The following is a 20,404-nucleotide window of genomic DNA, read 5'->3' as shown; positions in this document are numbered from 1 at the left end:
CAACCTAGTGGCCCCCTGCACTCAGCCTTTCCCGGTGCGACTGAGTTTCAGGCATATAAATACTTGATAGCAGAATGAATGATTGAAACGATTGAATGAAGAGAAGAAGGGATTCAGCAGGTTGCCAGATTGTATTAGGTAATCACAGCATCAAGTGGCCTTAGTATTTATTTTGGCGGATCTTAATTATTTGTGAGTGCAAACAACTCTGAAGAGGCCCAAAGAGGCAGCAAGCTGTGGTGAGGCACACTGTTCCAGGGAAGAAGAAAAAATAAGCGTGGAATCCCCTGGCCAGGAGCGGTCCCGTGCAGGCCGGAGGTTAAAGACAGCCCTGCTTGAGGAGGCATCGGGTCCCACGTCTGCCCACAGGTCAGCCCCAGCCTAAGCCTTCTTGTGCTATAAATACAGCGGCCCACATGCTGCAGAGACATGGTGTTCCCTCTGCTCGCCGGGACAGATAACATGAATTTGCCCTTTAAACGTCCCAAGCTGAAGGCACAGCCCCCCCGGCCCACCCCTGTCTCCCGAAGCGCCTTCGCCCCCTTGCCCTCTGCAGAGGAGGGGGACGACGAGGGGGTGTCAAGCACCTTCCCAGCCAATGCGCACTGCGCACACGGCCCGGGGTCCCTCCTCCTCTCGCGAGAGGACCAGGAGGGGGATATAAGGAGGGCGGCGGGGGCGAGGCAAGCGGCCCCTTCGCGTCGCGCAGGGACGGAGACGGGTGGCTGTGCCTGGCCGGGCGGTGGAGAGAGCGAGAGTGCGGCTCCCGGAGGCTGTGTGGCGCCCGGCTGTCACCATGAGTGATCAAGCTTTGAGCTTCTTGAAGGACTTCCTGGCAGGTGGCATCGCCGCTGCCGTCTCCAGACCGCGGTCGCCCCATCGAGAGGGTCAAACATGCTGCCTGCAGGTGTGACGACAGGGGCGCGGGCGCGGCGCGGGGGGGGGTGTTGCGCCGGGCGAGGCGCGCGGGGCTCGGCGAGTCGCAGCCGCAGAGGGGAGCGGGCGGGCAGAGGCGGGCGACCCGCAGGAAATCTGCGCTAGGCCACAGGCCCGCCGCCCGCCCGACGCGAAGGGGAAGTTGCCCTCTCTGCGCAGACAGGTTCCAGTGTCAGTAGCAGATTCTTGGGTGTCGGGTGGCGGCCCGGTCCCGGTTGTCTATATATGGAAACCCACCAGGAGTGGGTTAGAGCCAGCCAGATCCTGAGCCTGGGACAGCACTGGCACTCCACTCAAGCCTCTTAGGTCGGCTCACCTTTTGATTTTCAATGTCCTTTGCACCTTTTTATCGGCACCCACCTTTTACAAGAAAACCAAATATTACATAAGGACTCGCTTATTGTGTCCCATGGGCTATGACTATGGGCTGACATATGTAATTGATTTTTATATAACCTCTGCAACATACCTATTGTCTCCCCAATTTTACAAATGAAGAACAGGTTTTGAGAGATTAAGAACAATTTTTGTCATAAACTCCGATATCTTTTCTTACTCGTACTGTCCCCAGAATCTTTTCCATCCCAGCCAGGTCTCTGAATGGCACATCATCACCATCACCATCACCATCATCATCATCCCACCTACCTGTTTTTCTCCATTTGCCCCAAAGACAAGGGCCCTTCAATGAGACTTGGGCCTCTTCAATTTGGGAGTCAAAATTATCAATAACAAGAAAAACCCCAACAGATTGCTCACAACAGAAACAAACCGGTCGATAATTGATTACTTGGGTAATCTGCCTGAAAAATTCCAGGCTTTAATGCCTAGTGGATTTCTTCTTCTTCTGTTGGAACATCTATATACTACTCAGAGGTCCTGTTCTCCAGGGAGACTTAGAGTGAGAGGGAAGAATCCTCTTCTCCTGCCCATCAATCATGTCTATTAAATCAGAGCAGGTGCCCATTGGGGCAGGGGTCTGTAATCATCCTGTTGTCCCAACAAGCCCCTGGCATAGTTCTGGCACCGAGGGAAAAAAGCAATACATAAATGACTCTCTTCACAAATTAATTATCCTTCTGTTTATTTGGCAGAAGCTTTTCTCTCAAATGCCCTGATAACTGAGCAAAATTGGATTTTGGGGGGGCTTGTATCCAAGTAACTACCATTTATTATAATATTTGTTTCACTTCCCCATACATTTTTAAAAGGAAATCAAGAAGTGCAAATGTTCTCTTTCTCCTGTCCTCACTTCCTCCTCCCTCTGCCCTGCCCACCCTGACCCCCACGCCCCCGCCATGCCTCCTCCCTCCCCAACAGGTCCCAGCATGCCAGCAAACAGATCAGTGCTGAGAAGCAGTACAAGGGATCATGGATTGTGTGGTGAGAATCCCCAAGGAGCAGGGCTTTCTCTCCTTCTGGAGGGGTAACTTGGCCAACGTCATCCGTTACTTCCCCACCCAAGCTCTCAACTTCGCCTTCAAGGACAAGTACAAGCAGATCTTCCTGGGGGGCGTGGACCGGCATAAGCAGTTCTGGCGCTACTTTGCTGGTAACCTGGCTTCTGGTGGGGCAGCTGGGGCCACCTCCCTCTGCTTTGTCTACCCGCTGGACTTTGCTAGGACCAGATTGGCTGCTGACGTGGGCAAGGGTGCCACCCAGCGTGAGTTCAGTGGTCTGGGTGACTGTCTCACCAAGATCTTCAAGTCTGATGGCCTGAAGGGTCTCTACCAGGGTTTCGCCGTCTCTGTCCAGGGCATCATTATCTACAGAGCTGCCTACTTCGGAGTCTATGACACTGCCAAGGGTGAGAGAAGGGCCCCGGGGTGTAGCGTGGGAAAGCGGAAGGCATGCGCAGAGAGGATCCTGAGGGATCTGGAATTCAGTCTTGGTTTTCCAATTTTGTTACATCAATCTTGTTCCCTAGCCCCTGGGTTAAACTGAGGCTTCTGAATAAGGAGGTGGCCTGGTGTGGATGTAGAGCTCGAGGACTGTCTTTGTCCTCTACTGAAATAAACTCTGGCCTTGAGAAATTCAGAGGTGCAGAAGGGAAGGGGCGGCCTAGCTCTCTCTTCCCACCGTTCTGTCAGTGCCTGAGTGTAACCTGGAGCCACTTCGGCATGCCCTGTACACGGGGCAGAACTCGGGCTTCCCTGGGGCCAGAAGGCAGCCACCCACTTTTGTTGGCTGCCGGGTTATTTGTGAGGCACCCCACAAGGGGCAGCTTCTTCAGGGCGGTGGGTGGGGAGGGGGACATAGAGTTGGAGGTTCGGCAGCCTCTTCCCCACCCCCACCTGTTTTGGCTGAGCGAGCACTGAGAGGAGTCACTTCTCACCTCTGCCCGCAGGGATGCTGCCTGACCCCAAGAATGTGCATATTATCGTCAGCTGGATGATCGCCCAGAGCGTGACGGCGGTTGCGGGCCTGGTGTCCTATCCCTTTGACACTGTCCGCCGTAGGATGATGATGCAGTCTGGCCGGAAAGGGGGTAAGCCTGGCACCTACTGATCGCAATCCTATTTTTCTGCCCGAGGAGAACACTACTCGGTGCTGTTTTCAGTCTTCACTGTTCTAATTGTTAAAATTATGTACTAAGAACTTAGGAAAGGAAGATTATAATTAAGCCCTCAACGTTCTCGATCATTTCTTTATAGAGTTTTGTTATCGAAGGGATAAGAACATGAAAAATGGGATAATTAGAGGTGAACTTAACTCGGTATCCAGCATGATGCAGGCCTCAGCCCTTTCCAAAACCTTAGAGCCTGGGTGCAGAAACAAGGGGAAAGAATTGAAGTAATTCACTGGTTTATTTAAAAATAATTCTTTTTATCTAGTTATTACAATAGCAGGGAAGGGTGATGTAGCTGGATGAGAGATGGCCTGAAGCAGTCTGCTGTGACAGAAAACATTTTGGCTTCCATAGGTTGAAACATCAAATTGGATTTTTAAAGTCAGAAAGTCAAGTGTTATTAATTTCATGTTTAAGCCTAATAGTTGTACCTCTTTTATTTTAACTGTGTCATCTTGGGCAGTATAATCTGAGACCAGGCCTCATTTGTCTCATCCATGCAAAGGGCACTACTACCCACTTTAACAAATTAGCCGGTTAATTGCTCCAGTTCTTCCCTTGATTGAGTTAAAGAAGTAGGAATGACAGGAGACCGCCCTAACAGGTAGGGAAGGGGTATCTAGTTGAGTGTGGCATAGAGCTGGGGCTTAAAGCCCAAGTGACTCATTTATAACACTGGGAACACTGTGTGCAGATGTCTTTCAGAGAAAAAGTCTCTTTCCTCTAAAATTAAGGAGCCCTTACCAACGTTTGTTTCCACAGCTGATATTATGTACACTGGGACAGTGGACTGCTGGAGGAAGATTGCCAAAGATGAAGGAGGCAAGGCTTTCTTTAAAGGTGCCTGGTCCAATGTATTGAGAGGCATGGGCGGCGCTTTTGTATTGGTGTTGTATGATGAGATCAAAAAATACGTCTAATGTAATTAAAACAAGTTCATTGGTTCCTGACCCATTGTGTGGTTTAATAGACTTTTCCTAGAGGAAGTAAAAAGAAAGATATGGGATAAAACCAGACTGAAAGGAATACCTCAGGAAAAAAAAAATCCTTCACTGAGTGTTCATTAAACCACAGATGTATTTTGTATTTATTTTACATTTAAATTCCCACAGAAAATATAAAATAACGTTATCATACTTGTACAACTAACTGAAGTGAAGAAAATAACTGAATGTGAAACCAATAAAGACCATTAATGCACGTTCTCTATTGAATTCTTATTAACTGCCAAATAGATTTAAACTCCCTCTCTTACTTCACACCATGCTGCTGTAGGCTCACAAGTCCTAACACAGATCATGGCTTCCACAATCTCACCTTATTTTATGCACTTTCACTCAGTCTCCAGGAATTCTGAGGTTCCGCAAAAAGCTTTAAATCGTAGTTTCAAGAGTTTTGCATGATTAGGAAGTGCTCTGTATTATTACCACTAGACAATTGTGATACTAGAATTTTATGACAAGTGGACACTATTCATTGAAATAATTTAGCAAGCTACTATTTAATGACGGTTAGGGTCTGTGGAAGATACCAAAAGACAGGAACCCATCCTGAAAGAAGCTTAAATGGGGGTAGGAGAGAGGAGTGAAATGGCGCTATTAGATAATGTAATGTTTAATGAATCTTGGTTGAGTAGGGCTGCAAGTGGGGAATTGCAATGACGGAAGTGTCTGCAAATCATGGAAAATGTAGCTGAGAGGCTTAGGACCTGGAGAGTTTGAAAGCCTCTCAGGGAAAGAGTGACAAAAACAGGTATCCTTGGCCTGCCAAGGAAGGGGAGCCCTGGTAAACCTGTTTTGAATAGGGACCCCAAAGGGTGACACCCTAACAGTAAGACAGAGGGAACCGGAAATAGTCTGGCCCTTGCAGTCACTGTCAATCCCTTACCTGGATTAAGGCAATTGGACGTGGTGGGCACCCCTCCCACCTGCCAGAAGCAACAATAAATCTGGTCTGGAAGAAAATATCATCCAGAGCAAAAGTCCACAAACTCTTTCCCTGAAGGAGGAGACAGTATTTTAGGCTTTGTTGGACAGATGATCTTTGATGCAACACAGCTCTCAGATAAGACAAATGAACGCGTGTGGCTGTGTTCCATGAAACTTTATGTACGAACACTGAAATGCGAATTTCATATGCTATTTACATGTCGCAAAATATTTTGATTTCAAAAACCCATTTAAAAAGGTGAAAGCCACATAAACAGGCACTGGGCTGCTGAACGTGGCCCATGGGTTGTAACTTGCTGCCCTTAGTCTAGAGCTTCAAGTTTTTTCTGTAATTTTTCATAAACCAAAACCACAACTACAACTTTAACACACATCCAATTAAAAATGTAATCTAAAGAACCCATGATTTAAGAAGTGGAAATCCTCATGGAAACTCGAAAATATTTTGCACTTAATGAAAATAAAAATACCATGTTATCAAACCTTGTAAAGAACAGCTAAAACTATGCTAAAAAATTTATAGCCTTCGATGCACCTATTAGAAAAGAAGGCTGAAAATCTGTGAACTATACATCCATTTCAAGAACCTGGAAAAAATAACAGCAAATTAAACCCAAAGACTAACGCTGAAAGTAAATAACTAAGGTAACAGTAGAATTAGCAAAAAAGACAATCAACAATGCCAGTGAACTGCATACTTAAGTGTGAAAGGTAAAATTTCTAGAATATAGCAGAATAGCTTCATGCCCTCAGTAAATGAAAATTTCCTAAAATCTAACATTTAAAAGGCCCTTCACAAAAGATATCGCAATGGCCCATAAACATGAAATCTGATTATTAGAGAGAGTAGTACGGTTAAAATCATGATATACCATTACACAGCCACCCAAATGGTTAAACGTAAAAATGACACTAAACGTTAGGACCTGGAGCAACAGGAACTAATACACGTCTATGGGAGAGTAAGTTAGTACACTCCCTCTGGAAAGCTCTGGCATAATCTATTAACTAGGTGCGCTTCTAAGACCCAGCAACTCCACTCCTAAGGAGATGCCCGACCAAAATCCATACACAGGTATACAAGACATACCTACAAAAATCTTCGTATTATTACAGCACTATTTGTAACAGTCAAAACCTGGAAACCACCTGAAATGCGGTTTCATCAACCACAGAATAAATAAATAATGGTGTGGTCCTATTAGTGTACAAATATGAGAACAAACGGATTCCAGCTACAAGTAACAATATGGAAGAATCTCACAAACATAATGATCAGGAAAAGCAGCCAGACAAAAGAATATAATTCTATTCATATGACATTAAAACAACAGCAAAAAAAAACGGGCAAAACTACACTATGGTGTTAAAAGTTGAGATATAGGTGCCTCTTGGCGGCAAAGAAAGCAATGACTAGGAGGGAGCCCCAAGGGATCTTATGAGTTCTGGGAATATTCTAGAGGTGACCCAGGTGTTTGTTTTGTGAGCATATTAGTTGTACATTTGTGCCCTTTTCTGTATTTCTGTAAAAAACAAGAAAACCTATGAAATGTCATTTTCTTGTGGATATTCACCTAAAAGACCACAACCATTTTTCACATTCCTTAAAAAAATTTAAAATGAATACTTCTCAAATTAATAGTAGAATTAGGTTTTTCTAGTTAGTATACGTAACTACATGGGAAGCAGATATATTTGTTTATAATTCTGGATATTTTCTTAATGAAATATAAAGTTTCTCAGGATGAAATAAAACAAAGCATACTCCAAACCTGGAGATCAGCTATAATCCCAATACATGAAATAAATGTGATGTGATTTTTTTTTTTTGGTGAAGGCTATCATCATAATTACACATACTCTTAAAATTTAGAACCATCATTTTTAATCAGTTTTTGGTAACTATCCAAATTGTTTTACCATCTTGTAATAGCAAATGTGAAATTAGATTCACAAGAAAAAAACCCTGTCTCTCATTACAGTAGAATAATGACGTTACCTCATAATAGATTAAAAAACATTAACCAGAATTTTAAAATCTAAATTTTCTACTGTAGTATAATTGTATTTGTTATAAGCACCCTTTAACTTCGTAGTTGAGAGCTCAAATAAACAAACCACTACAGGAACTACTCAGTGGTTTATTCTAATAGCATTGTTGTTAAACCCTCATCAAAAAGAGTTCCTGAACTGATGTTTTAGCAGCAAGTTTTAAAAAGAATACTTCTTATCACTCATAATGCATATAATACATATGAAATGTTGATGTACACACTTCTAAACAACACTCCTTCGATTGGTAAGAGTGTCCACTGTAGCATCACAACAATTTTAAAGAACAAATTAGATAATGTGGTTTAAAGAGATGATGATGAACGGAATTTGAAGCAAAGTCTTTTAAAACTCTATAAATAACTAATGCCCTCCTTCTATCTTCATTCTCACTTAGTCTTGTAAGGCACATAAAAGTTATTATTCTAATTTTTAAAATGGGAACAAGACCATGCATTTGAGAGACAGTCATAGGACCAAAACTCAGGTTATTTTTAAGTCTTTTATTTCTTTCTTCACTATGCCAGGCTAGTTCTTCATGCCTAGAAACACATTACAAAGGACTAAAAAAATTTTAAAGGATACTGATTTTTAAGTTTCTTACTAATCTTTATTCATGGAAATAAAGTAGCCAGTAGCATTAGGATGGTTGGTATACATCATTTATGGGTAAAGACTGGCATTTAGGATATTAAACATTTTATAAATTTAATTATCAAAATATAGTAACTTGTGTCTCCAACATCATATTGGGCATAATACTTTTTACAGTGTGCAGTATATGAGTCTGACGATGAGAAGCACACAGTCGTATCCATCACAATGACCTCTTTTTAAAGTTGTCTAAATATCCATTTTGGACATTTGGGTTAATGGGTTGAAAACAACTGCATTACACTATATTTATAAGCAAACCAGAAAAATTTTATTTGGAATAGGAGCCAAGAAAGCATATTTTTATGAAGAGTGAAAAAAGTAAGTGAAGCACGAGACAATAGCTGTCTCTTAGAAAATAATTTTAATAGTTCAAAATCTTTTATAGAACCTTATTAAAAAGGAGACATTAGTTTAACATTTGACATGTATGAAAATAACTCTCAATAAGAATCTTGCCTAACCATTTAGACCTTGGATTGGTATTATTTCTCGGTGCAGATGTAAATCTTCAAAGTGTATATATCTTTAGGTACAAGTGAACCAAATATAAAGTAGTGCTAGATGATCCTTCACTTCTTTATGGTCTTGAAAATGGTAGAGTATACTTATGATTCCTTCATAAAAATGCCCCTTAAACCAGAACAACTTCAAAGTACCTTGACTTGTATGAAAGAATATCACATTTTTCAACTCCTATCCTTCCATTTATAGTTATCATATATAAGTAATCATGACAACAGAACTGTATATTCTGCTTTGAAAAAATGACTGTTGTTGCTCTTCCCAACTTTACTTCAAATTGAATCCCTGTTATGAGTAATACTTAGGTAAACCTCCCATCAACACAGTAAAAACCAAAGGCATTACATTAGTATCTAAAATCAAAGTACAGCTTTATCTATGAAATTGTAATGTGTTGTACTTGACATATGGCAGCAGAGACCACAAAAATGTTCTCAGAGTCTAAAGCCATATATATAATTTTTTTCCCTAACAACTTAAAAATCAATTTAAAAATATTGGCTAATCACTACTACTAGACAGATGTTCAAATGCTGAGTTTTAAATTCAGCATTATCTTTTCTCTCCTTAAAAATGGGTTGTTATACAAACATTAAAAGTGCAATACGTTAAAAAACAAAACCTTGGATTAGTACAGCTAATGTTTATATATAAAGCAGAACAGTAGACGATGGGAAAACCTGTTCACCAGAACAGAGCATCAAATAACAACGAACAAACATTTATAGCCCAAAGAAAGAAGCAGAAAAATCTGAGTCAGGTTGTGTTCACATGAATTTTTTTTTTTTAGCCTCTCTGTTCCCACACTTTACATTCTATCCTAAACAAAATCTATCAATACAAACTAAGACCAAGAAATTATGAATTGATGTTTAGTAAAATGCGGTTTGGCTTTCTGCCAAAGGCATTAAGAAAAGTAAGTTCAGCACACATGCTACAGAGCTTAAGTTAACTCAGAAAAATATAAATCTTATTGTGGCTAAAGATCAAAAATTTGTATTAAAAAAAGAAAGGCTTGGCATTTAATATGGAAACTTCCCACTACATACATTCTAAGGATATACTGAAAAGGCCAGTAATGCAGAACAGTGATGACTTGGGCAGCAGAGGAGCAGATATTTTGTTGTAAAAAATAAGAGCCTACAGATTGCCAGAAAAATATTCTAATTTCAAAAGTCAACTGTTATCACGCCCTACTTATCATTACTAACTTAAGATTGCTAGGCCTTTAAAAGTGGTACTAGCAAAAATGGTACTTCCAGGATTCAACACGTAAGCCCAAACCAAGACAATAAGCAGACATTTAAAGTAGCCTCAAAAATGTTTTCCCCCCCTTTATCATTTACATTTTAGTTTTCTTTTTCAGCCCTTAAAAAACAGTAGCTGGAATTTCTAAAGCTGTGAGACAATGTATTTCTTTCTTATTTATCTTCTCTCTTAATACAATGCTAAATGTAACACAACTTGTTAACAGTATCACTTAAAACACTGTTCTGACATAACTCAGGATCTGCTTCTTGACTCTTCAAACTATTGCTGTTTTAAACACTTGTTTTTGCTTATGATGATCTGGTTCTTGGACGAACTATTCACAGTGCAGTCGATTGGAAGGCCTACCTCATTTCTCAGAATTATTAATAGTACTTTACCTGAATGTATAAAAACACGAAAGAGGAGCTTCTAAGTTGAATTTTCTAAAACAGTTTGAAATGATTTGGAATGGTTGATTAAATTTTAAGATCTGACTCTGCACTTATGCAGAGGTAGGAGATACATACCTCTGGGGAATCATGAGGATTGCCCCAGTACAAGCTTCTCTCAATCTGCTCATCAAATCTAAATCAGCTCCACCAATGAAAACAAATTTCAAGGTTTGTTTTACATTAAGAAGGTGTAACTATCTGACAATCAAGTTATGAGTCATATCACCTAAATTCTGAAACAAACAGAAAACAAAGCCAGTCAAATTTAGGAGCTATGTTCATGGTTTAAAACTTGTAAGAAACGGAAACAACGACAAAAACATAAAACATAAAACAAGACCTGTATAGTTAACATCTTGGGTCCAACATGCAGTGACACTATGACAGTTGTTTTTGCCAGCACGACAGCAGAATCAATTTCTACGCTGAGAAAATATACATGCACATTACCATTTCTCTGTTAAATACATATACATCTCATATAAATACATCCTCATAGGAAACACTGATTGTCTTTTGGAAAACAATTTTGTACCGAACTGCAATAAATTGCAACTCACTGTTGTATACCTTAAAATTCTTAAAACAGTTATTATAAATGTTTACACAGAGAATTATAGTAATATACAAGAGCACTTCAAGAACATACAAGAATTGGATGAACAATGTTTAAAGTAAAAATTTTTTATAAAAATGTTTTATAACCAAGCTGTACGGACATTAGAGGGCTTAGGTCTTAGCAACAGACCACCAGATGTGTCAAAAACTGACCGCTCACTCTTAAAACTGAGACCGCTGGTAGCACTGGAGGTCCTGGAAGCTCCTCCTGAAAATACATGGAAAATAAGAAATAATTTGAATTATTTAAACTGAATATATAAATCATCATCGGATAAACTTCCTCTCCTAATTTTAAGTCCAGAATAAATTTTTCTTCTCTATCTCACATGTGTTTTTAATAGTCTAATTTAATTGTCAACCAGAAGTACACTTCAGAGTTCCCTGTGGAACATAAAAATATAATAACAAACATGCCCAGATTCTACACGAGGGGATTGTGATGCAATAGACTTGGGGTGGGGAAAAGGTGTTTTAAGAAGTTTCTCAAATGATTAAAGTGGAAAAACAAGACAAAAAAACCTTTGTATAACCATTTATACATTTATTCAACAAATAATTCACTACATTCCAGACATCATACCAAGTATGAGTTATTGGAACAAGACCCTATCTTAGTCACTACGCTGAGGAAGTGATTCTTCTAGAACAAATGAGTGAGTGGAATTACTAGTCATTTGACTGTTTTAAGACTCACTGAGCACTGGGAAGTTGTGACATTGTAAGTGGTTCCAACTTTCTTTTAGTATTGGCTTCTATTTTTTCTAGCTTAGAATGCACACATGAAGTAACAGCACAGACTTACGTAAAGGGAAAATGCGTGTGGCATGTCCTAGCACTATGTGGCCACTGTGCCTACATTCTCTGGTAGATGTGTGACTGGTCACAGATCAGGCATTAAGAAGGATTACATCTGATGACTACGGATTGCGAATTTTTGTTCTAGTTACTCAGTGAGGAAAACAAAGCACATACGAGGGCTGAAGATATTACCAATAATTCTTAACTGGCTAGGGGGAATGTTTCAGTAATTTTTAAACAGTATACCTATTCATTTCTTCTTTTAGTAAATGTATCGAAATTAAGTGTCTCATTATCTAAGAAAACTACTGATATTTTCAATTGTTTTATCTCGTTTTCCTTCCTATGGCGCCATTACCTGCTGTAAATGAAACTTGAAATTAAGTGAATTAACACAAAGAAAACAAAGCATACCAATGAAAAATAGTAAAACTCATTTCAGAAGTTAATGTTTTAACTCTACATAAGCACATAAGCTGTATTTTAAGGATGAACGTTGCAAACAAGTACAAAATAATTTTGAATATGCTTACTTAATGAGCCATATTGGCCAAGAGTCGACCTCACTCGTATGGAGGAGGATGATGCTGAGTTGAGATAACCCATATTGCGATGATAGTCCATCAGTTGTTCTGAGCGTTTCATACCAACTGTTGGTTTCACAGATTCAAGCCTTTTCAATAAAGCCTTCATTTAAAGACAATCAATTTGAAAATGAATGTTAGATAAACAGCAAGTTTTTTAAAAGGCAAATACTTTCTAAAACCTGAAATTCACAAATAAAGTAGAAAAGACTTTAAATCACTGTAGACATACTATGTGAAAATATATTTCAAATACAGTGTTGCCCCGAAAATAAGACCTAACCGGAAAATAAGCCCTAGCATGATTTTTCAGGACATCCCTGAACATAAGCTCTAATGAGTCTTTTGGAGCAAAAATTAATATAAGACCCAGTCTCATTTTCGGGGAAACACAGTAATATACTTTTAGGAAAATGGAAGGGTTTTTACCTATCATATGATCTTAACAACCTATACAGGCACACCTCTCTTTTACATCAGGTTACAATCTTAGAAAAGGCGCTGTACATTGAAACATATTAAACCTGATTTTCTTATAGAAATGACATAATGGGAGTCATACTAAGAGCCCAGAAATGACCATAAACCTATTGAAACTACCATAAATTCTACATATGGTCATAGAGCAGCGGCTTGTGACCTGTTTAGACTTTCCAGTAGCCTCCAGGGTAACTTGGACTTGAGGAAAGGCCGAGTGGGCGGGGCGCTCAGGTCTCCCACTACTGATCTACCGGCCCAACTGTGCTTTCTGAAGTGTCTGTTTTGTATACTGAAGATTCTGCACAAAATTTAGTTTGGGGAAAAAAACAAAAACCAAAAAAAAAACTTTGGATGCTAAGAAGTCTGAAAATCAACTACCATGGAATATAAGGCTTTTTAAAAGATATTAATATATAAACCAAGTAGCCAAAGCAACATAATATCCAATTTTAAGCCCAGACTAAATTTTTCTTCTCTCTCTCACATGTGTTTTTAATAGTCTAATTTAATTGTCAACCAGAAGTACACTTCAGAGTTCCCTGTGGAACATAAAAATATAATAACAAACATGCCCAGATTCTACACGAGGGGATTGTGATGCAATAGACTTGGGGTGGGGAAAAGGTGTTTTAAGAAGTTTCTCAAATGATTTCTTTAATTCGATTCAGTAACAGAGTCCAATATATAAAGTTCCTAATTTTATTTTCTTTCTTCACAAATAAGAAGGTAGAAGAGTTTCTTTTTGATTTTCCCAGGATCGTTGAGAGAAGAGTATTTAAGTAGACCAGTGGATTGGGGAATGAATCCATGGTTGTGTTTTATCACTTTCTTTATTGATGTAAACTTCCTCAAGTGAACTTTACCAGGAAAGTGAAAGCTGGTCTGCACCAAGATTCCCACTAAAAAATCAGCCTCGTGGGTTCCATCATAGGACAAGATTCTTCTGCACAATCTTTTTTCCTTCTTCCTTAATTTGTTTTCTTTTTATTGTTGTAAAATACACGTAACATAAAATTTACCATTTTAACCATTTTTAAGCATATAGTTCAGTGGCAGTTAGTACATTCATGTCATTGTGAACCATCTCCATCAAGCATTTCCAGAACTTTTCCTCGACTTAGCGTTTTGCTCTTAGCATTTTCACCCCCCTGCCCTTCTATTCTGAGGTTCCATTGTCCTGAGCAACCCTAGAGAAGGGATGGATGGTGCAAGGACATGTCGAAATAGTCAGGGGAAGAGCTGTTTAGAAAAGGGAGAGAAGGAAGGTGTTATAGAAATAAATGGAGCTTGGAGACAAATGGCAGAGGTGCAGAACACAGGAAGAAGTAGACTTGCCGGCTGAGAGAATGCAGCCTGTCAACCATGTTTTCTGCATGAAATGCCTATCCTCAGTCTGTAGCCTTCAAAGGCTAGAAAGAGTCACCTGCTCCAGGAAGCCTCACCCCGCTAGTGTCAGAGGTTCTCTCTGCTGAACGGAGGGTCACGATTTAAACACGGTTCTACCTCTCAAGCCTATGGTCTTTCCATTATAACATAGCGTCCTCCTCTCTTTGTAGACAGAGAAGCTGTATCATTTAGGTGAAACACCTCCTAAGACACTATCTTCTCTACCTACAGTTTGTAAATGCCATCAAGCTATGTAAGGTACTGGAAGGAATATAAGGAAAAATATAAAAGACTGCCCTATCATGTAATTTATAACTTAGCGGGGAAGACAATTCCACTGCATGTCTGACCAAGGCATTCATAACTGGGTGCGGAACTTCCTATGTATCCCATCATCAGTGCATTTTACTGGGAAGAGCAACATTTACTGTTTTAGCTAATTACCTTATTTACTACCTAGTGAGCTGTACAGGGTACAATGGACGGAACAGAAAACCTGTTACTTTCAGTTACCTACTAATTTTGCTTTTTGCTGGTCGAAGTCTCAGTGTTTTTTAGATAAAATCCTAATTTCCTAAAATTTATTTGATCAGATGTGGTTTTCTCTTTTTTAAATTTAAGAAAATTACAATGCATATTCATTAGGTATAAAACATATAAACTAACCTGATCAAAATCAATTTGGAAATAATTTGACAATAAGGTCAAAAGTAAACCCATTCTGTAGTCCTGATATACCCCTTATCAAGTTCACATGCAGAAACTTGGAGAAATTAGTTATCCAAATCACATGGATCCATACTATGTATCAGTCTGTGTGTGAATTTAATAAGCTAAGCAAAAAGCTAAAGGAATGATTTTAGATAGAAATAGCTCTTGCTTGTAGAAACAATATCAAAATATGGAGTATCAATTAGAGTAAAAATCCTGAAGTCAAAAGTATATAATCTCAGTCTAGTCATCAATTTAGTACTTCTGGGTAAAACATAAAAATGTTGTTCAAAATGTTGTAACACCTGAAACAGAGTGATAAAAAATGTAAGCTGTCTAGTTAGAAACACCTGGATTTAAATCCTGGCTTTGTGTGACATTGGTCAAATAACTTAGTAGGGATATTAACAATGAAATAAGCTCACAAAGTCAGTTTTGAGAACTAAGTGAAATAATGCATATGAATTGCTCAGAACAGTACCTGGCATATAGTTAGGACTTATTAAATAATAGTGCTATCATTTGTATCATTTTCTAGTTGTTTGACATACAGTAGTATTATCTTCCCAGCTAAGTTATAAATTACATGACAGGGCAGTATTTTATATATTTTTTGATATTCTTTGCAATGTCTTAGACATCTTTGCAGATCATAGCAGACATTAAATGTGTTAAATGAACTGAAAAATGGTAAGATGGTTACTTATATTCCAATTATGTTTTATAAAATCTTAGAATTGAAAATCAGATTCTAATAATAAATCCCAAAATAGTTTGTCTAAATATTTCTTTTTTATTTTGGAAGTATCATTCTTTTTGGAAAGAAAAATTAACCCAGCCTGAATCCTGTCTTCTGAGGTAGAAAGGTTAAAATAAATCAATGAATAAACAATGTGTTAATGATTTCTGCAGTTGTCAGCAGAGAAGAGTTGCTTTATTGTTCCCAAGGTGATAAAGCAAAGACCCTGATGGACATTAGAGAGTAACATGTCCTATAGTTGGGGAAAATCAGAACTGCTCTACATATTTTCTATAGCTGGAGTCATACTTAGTTATCATTAGCTGTATTTCTTCTATCGACGGAGGCAACAGACAATAAGCAGAGAAGGAAAATCAGATTGAGTGAACTGTAATTTATTTCAGATCTTACAACAGTACTTATTATTCAACAAATTAATACTCATAGCAGGTATGAGATTTGTTATAAATCTTCATCTTTGTGACAATATATCATTCTCCCTTTAACAGTTTTAACATTCTAAGAGCTCTAAAATTAAGTCTTCTAGACCAGCACACAAAGAACAGAAGAGGGGGATTTTACTTTTCATTTAATGTTTTTAAGAACAGTTTGAAATTCCAAAATTTATACAGGCGTTACTTGTATTTTAAACATATTTTAACACAGAAACTCCTGAGTGGAAAGATTATGGTCTACTTTATTTTCTACTTATTTGTATTTCTCTGCATTTAAAATTGAAATAAATTAGCTCTATTTGAGCTCTAGGCTCTAATCCTGATATATTCCTACAGGAATCTTACTTCTCTCACCTTGCTTCAATTAGTCCCTCCCCCACATTTCTTTCACAGCTCAGGAAACTGACATACATTTAAAAACTGAAATAATCTCATTTCTTTTAGAGGATAAAGTGAAACTATAAACTAAGTATCCTTACTGACTCCCTCTTCTTCTGCTAAGATTATTCTTGTGCTCTTTCATAAAAATATGATTCATATTATGTTGAAATGAAGATATGGTTTAACAAGACTATTTCAAAATTTATGAATTAAAAAATTAGTCCCATTTTTGGAAATAATGAAGTTCTAATATAATTGAGTCTATTCGTATGTAGCAAGCACTCCCTCTACTGGATAAAATTATTTTTTCTTTACTATTCCTTTGATTTATTTCCCTTGTGCATGAGAGGGCAAGGTGTATTTGTGGATTGAAACAAATAATGAAGATCTCAAACGTCACCAGAAAGACAGACCTATAGTTCCAAATAGTATTCTTTGAACTATAGATCAGGACTTAATTTTATACATCTTTGCTCTCCGTTTCTACCTTCTCTGCACAGCGCTACTTCTGTGTCTTGAATTGTATCCCTTTAAACAGGCTCTGCACTGCTAAGATGCTAAGGTAACAGACCTGGAACAGAAATGTTTTAGTCATCATGCCTGTTAAGCCATGTGAATTGGTCTCTATCACTGGAGACGGAGAAAATGAAGGAATGCAAATCATAAAAATTATAAAGTAATGGACCTTGCTTGTGCAGTACATCTGTCACAGAAATAACTATAAAAGTGAGTCTGTGTGTACGTGTGCACTCATGCATGTGTTTTGACAATGAACAGATTAAAAAGTAGATCAGCGCACACTTAAGAACTATTAGAGCCAATGTGGCTCTGAATAAGGGTTTGGTAGGTGGCTGATTATAAAATATATATACCAAAATCAATAGTTTACAAAAGTAAGCAGTTAGAAAACGTAATGAAAAACTTTCATGCACAACGGCATAAATGTACATAATTTTGAAGAAAACTACAAAACCTTACTAAGGTAGAGTATAAGAAGGCTTCAATAAGTGGGAAGACATACCATATTTTCAACAGGAAGGTAATATTTTAAGAATGCCAGACACTCTGCAATTAAAATGTAAATTTAACACAATTCCAATGAAAATTTATAATAGATTGTTTTAAAAGAAAAGTAACCAGTCATTATGAAGAATAAATGCAAAAGAAGAGCCAAGAAGTTTTAAAAAGGTATTGAATTAGCTTTATTTTGGTATAGAGAAGAGTTAAACATAAATTGGGAAGACTGGCTTTGCTTACAATAACATAACATTTCATAATAAATTATACTTTCCTGTTCAGTTCTAAGCTACTTTTTTCACTTCTGTATGAATTAGTTTGTGATTCAGAGCTGTACTCTCCAAGGCCACTAGCCACATATGACTACAGAGCATTTGAAATGTGGGTAGTCCAAACTGAGATGTGCTCTAAGTGGAAAGTATTCAATAGATTTCAAAGATAGTACCGAAAAAAAAGAAAAGCAAAATATCATTTATTTTTAATATTGTTTACATGTTAAAATGTAGTATTTTGGATTTATTCAGTTAAATAAAATATTGTATCAGAATAATTTCACTTATTTCTTTTGACCTTTTTAATGTTACTAGAAAAATTTAAATTATACATGTGGCTCATATGTTTCTACTGTTCTTGAGTATAACAACTAAGACTTTACTATCAAATGGAGAAAAACATTGGTCACATATACCAGTTACTAAGTATATAAGGTAAAAAGAATAAAATAGTGATAATTTTCTGTTTATTAAACTAGCTGAAATATACAATTGATTTGGGGGATAATAAAAGCTATAAACAGAAGCTGTTAATAGTTTTCACCCTATTCGTATATACATATTAATGCTTTCAACTTTTCAAAAGTAAACCAAGGTTTCTCAAACAAATAAGCATAAAACTACAGTATGATCCAGCAATTCTACTCTTGGGTGTACACCCACAGGAACTGAAAGCAGGCACTTGAATAGATACTTTGTACATTAGTGTTCACTAGCATTATTCTCAACAGCCAAAACGTGGAACCAACCCAAGGGTCCATCAACAGATGAATGGATAATCAAAATGTGGCACATATATATAACAGATTATTCAGCCATAAAAAGGAATAAAATTCTTGTATAGGCTATAACATGGATAAACCCTGAAAACATTATGCTAAGTGAAATAAGCCAGACACAAAAGGAAAAATACTGTCTTATTCCACCTAACGACAAAAAGTAGATTAGAAGTTACCAAGGGGTAAAGGGAAGGCGGAATATAGAGTAATTGTTTAACAGGTATGGAGTTTCTGTATGGGGTGATGAAAAAAGTTTTGAAAATATAGTAGTGAGGTTGCACAATACTGTGAATGTAATTAATGCCACTGAATTGAACACTTAAACAGTTAAGATGCAAATTTTGTTATATATATTTTACTACAACTTTAAACAATTAACAATGTAATATACCACAACCCACTGAATGGTACACTTTAAATGGGCATGGTATGTGAATTATATATCAGAAAAGCTGTTAAAAAAAGTCACCCCAAAGCTAGCTAACCTAAATATGATCCTGCCACCTGCTAGCTGTTTGACTTGAGGAAGTCTCTGTGTCCCATTCAGTGTCTCTCATTTTCTCTACCCTGACAATAATTATGTCATAAGGTTGCTATATGGATTAAATGACCTAAAGTTTGGAAAGTACTGTGTATTGTCTTAACTGCTTGGCGAATAAATAAAATAGGCTCCAGAGCCACGTGGGAGAGTGAAAATAAACCAAAAAGGTAAACCCAATGTTCATGACACAGTGATTTCAAATTTTCATAAATCATCAATGAATCTCAAAATTGCTCCAGTGATGTGCAGAAAGCGATCACATAGCTCACTGCCCACCAACCTCATTTCGACTTGCTTTGTTGCTATCTACTCCTTGCCACATGCGGGGTAACCCTCCCGAAGGATTTAAGACTTTACTATTTTTTATAAATATACACCCAGCTCCCCAACTCTTGGTGTTTGTGATGGTAATAAAGAAATTTATAAGAGTTGTTACAATTTCAGATAAGCACACAGATAAATAGGGCTGTACTGGTGATAAAACATGAGGGTGAATTTTGGAAACTATTTTAGTAATTGTAATAAAAGCTATATCAATTATTTTAGCTCTGAATTTATGTGCTCATTAAGGATCTAATTTTAGTTTAAGACACTATCTGGGATTAGAATCTTGGCTCAGGCATTTACTCTGTGTCCTTGGGCTAATTATTTAACCCTTGTAGGTCTCAGTGATTTCATCTGTAAGATGTGGATAAAAATGGTACCTATTTGAAAGAATTATTGTCAGAATTCAATAAGTTATTTGGAAGACACTAAGAACAATGCCTGTCATTTAGTAAGAGCTCAGTAAGTATCAGCAATTATGATGAACTAAATTTTATGAAGAAAAACATGCTATAAATAATAATAGTTTTTAATGGGAAGATTTTCAACAGTACCCATATATTCCTTAGAACATCAAAGTATAACTATGATTTTTAACAATCAATGTCTTTCATACATTCAAATAGTAGAACACCAAATTTGACCTCATATTTATCCTTTAAAATAAATGATATATAAATTATTTTAGCTTTCAAGGATACAATAAAGTGAAATAGATTTAGCTAGTGACTGAATACTTCAAGAAGATACATGTATCTGACCCTTGGATACCCTTTCCCGTACTATTGTAAGTGATTTAACAGGTCTAGTTAAATAAATAACAGAGTTTTCAGCATTGTCACTTAATGTTCCTTTAAAATATAGTTTGCTGGATAAAAAGAAGCACATAGTGCACCTTGAGGCTCATAGTTCATTATGTATTTCATGA

The 20,404-nt window shown here is 37.6% G+C and overlaps 2 protein-coding genes across 2 annotated transcripts in view; one reads left to right on the top strand and one right to left on the bottom strand.

The window, feature by feature from the left end:
• The first annotated feature begins 663 nt into the window (after nucleotides 1–663).
• SLC25A4 (solute carrier family 25 member 4) lies at nucleotides 664–4,492 on the top strand. The gene is given in 5 exon segments (XM_033104284.1): nucleotides 664–909; nucleotides 2,257–2,303; nucleotides 2,306–2,743; nucleotides 3,284–3,424; nucleotides 4,268–4,492. Coding segments are annotated over 5 exon segments (897 nt in total). The 5' UTR covers nucleotides 664–796; the 3' UTR covers nucleotides 4,426–4,492.
• The window catches only part of CFAP97 (cilia and flagella associated protein 97), a 34,440-nt gene continuing 18,457 nt past the window's right edge, over nucleotides 4,422–20,404 (bottom strand). Inside the window, exons 4-5 of the mRNA XM_033104283.1 lie at nucleotides 12,341–12,494; nucleotides 4,422–11,214 (exon numbers count right to left, since the gene is read on the bottom strand). Coding sequence (XP_032960174.1) covers nucleotides 11,087–11,214; nucleotides 12,341–12,494 — 282 coding nt within the window. The 3' untranslated portion in view covers nucleotides 4,422–11,086. The remainder of the gene's footprint in view (nucleotides 11,215–12,340; nucleotides 12,495–20,404) is intronic.

The sequence above is a fragment of the Rhinolophus ferrumequinum genome, chromosome 4, assembly GCF_004115265.2.
Source record: "Rhinolophus ferrumequinum isolate MPI-CBG mRhiFer1 chromosome 4, mRhiFer1_v1.p, whole genome shotgun sequence".
In the NCBI taxonomy this organism is placed as follows: Eukaryota; Metazoa; Chordata; class Mammalia; order Chiroptera; family Rhinolophidae; genus Rhinolophus; species Rhinolophus ferrumequinum.
The sequence above is the reverse complement of the archived record's forward strand: the minus strand, read 5'-3'. Positions and strand labels throughout refer to the sequence as shown.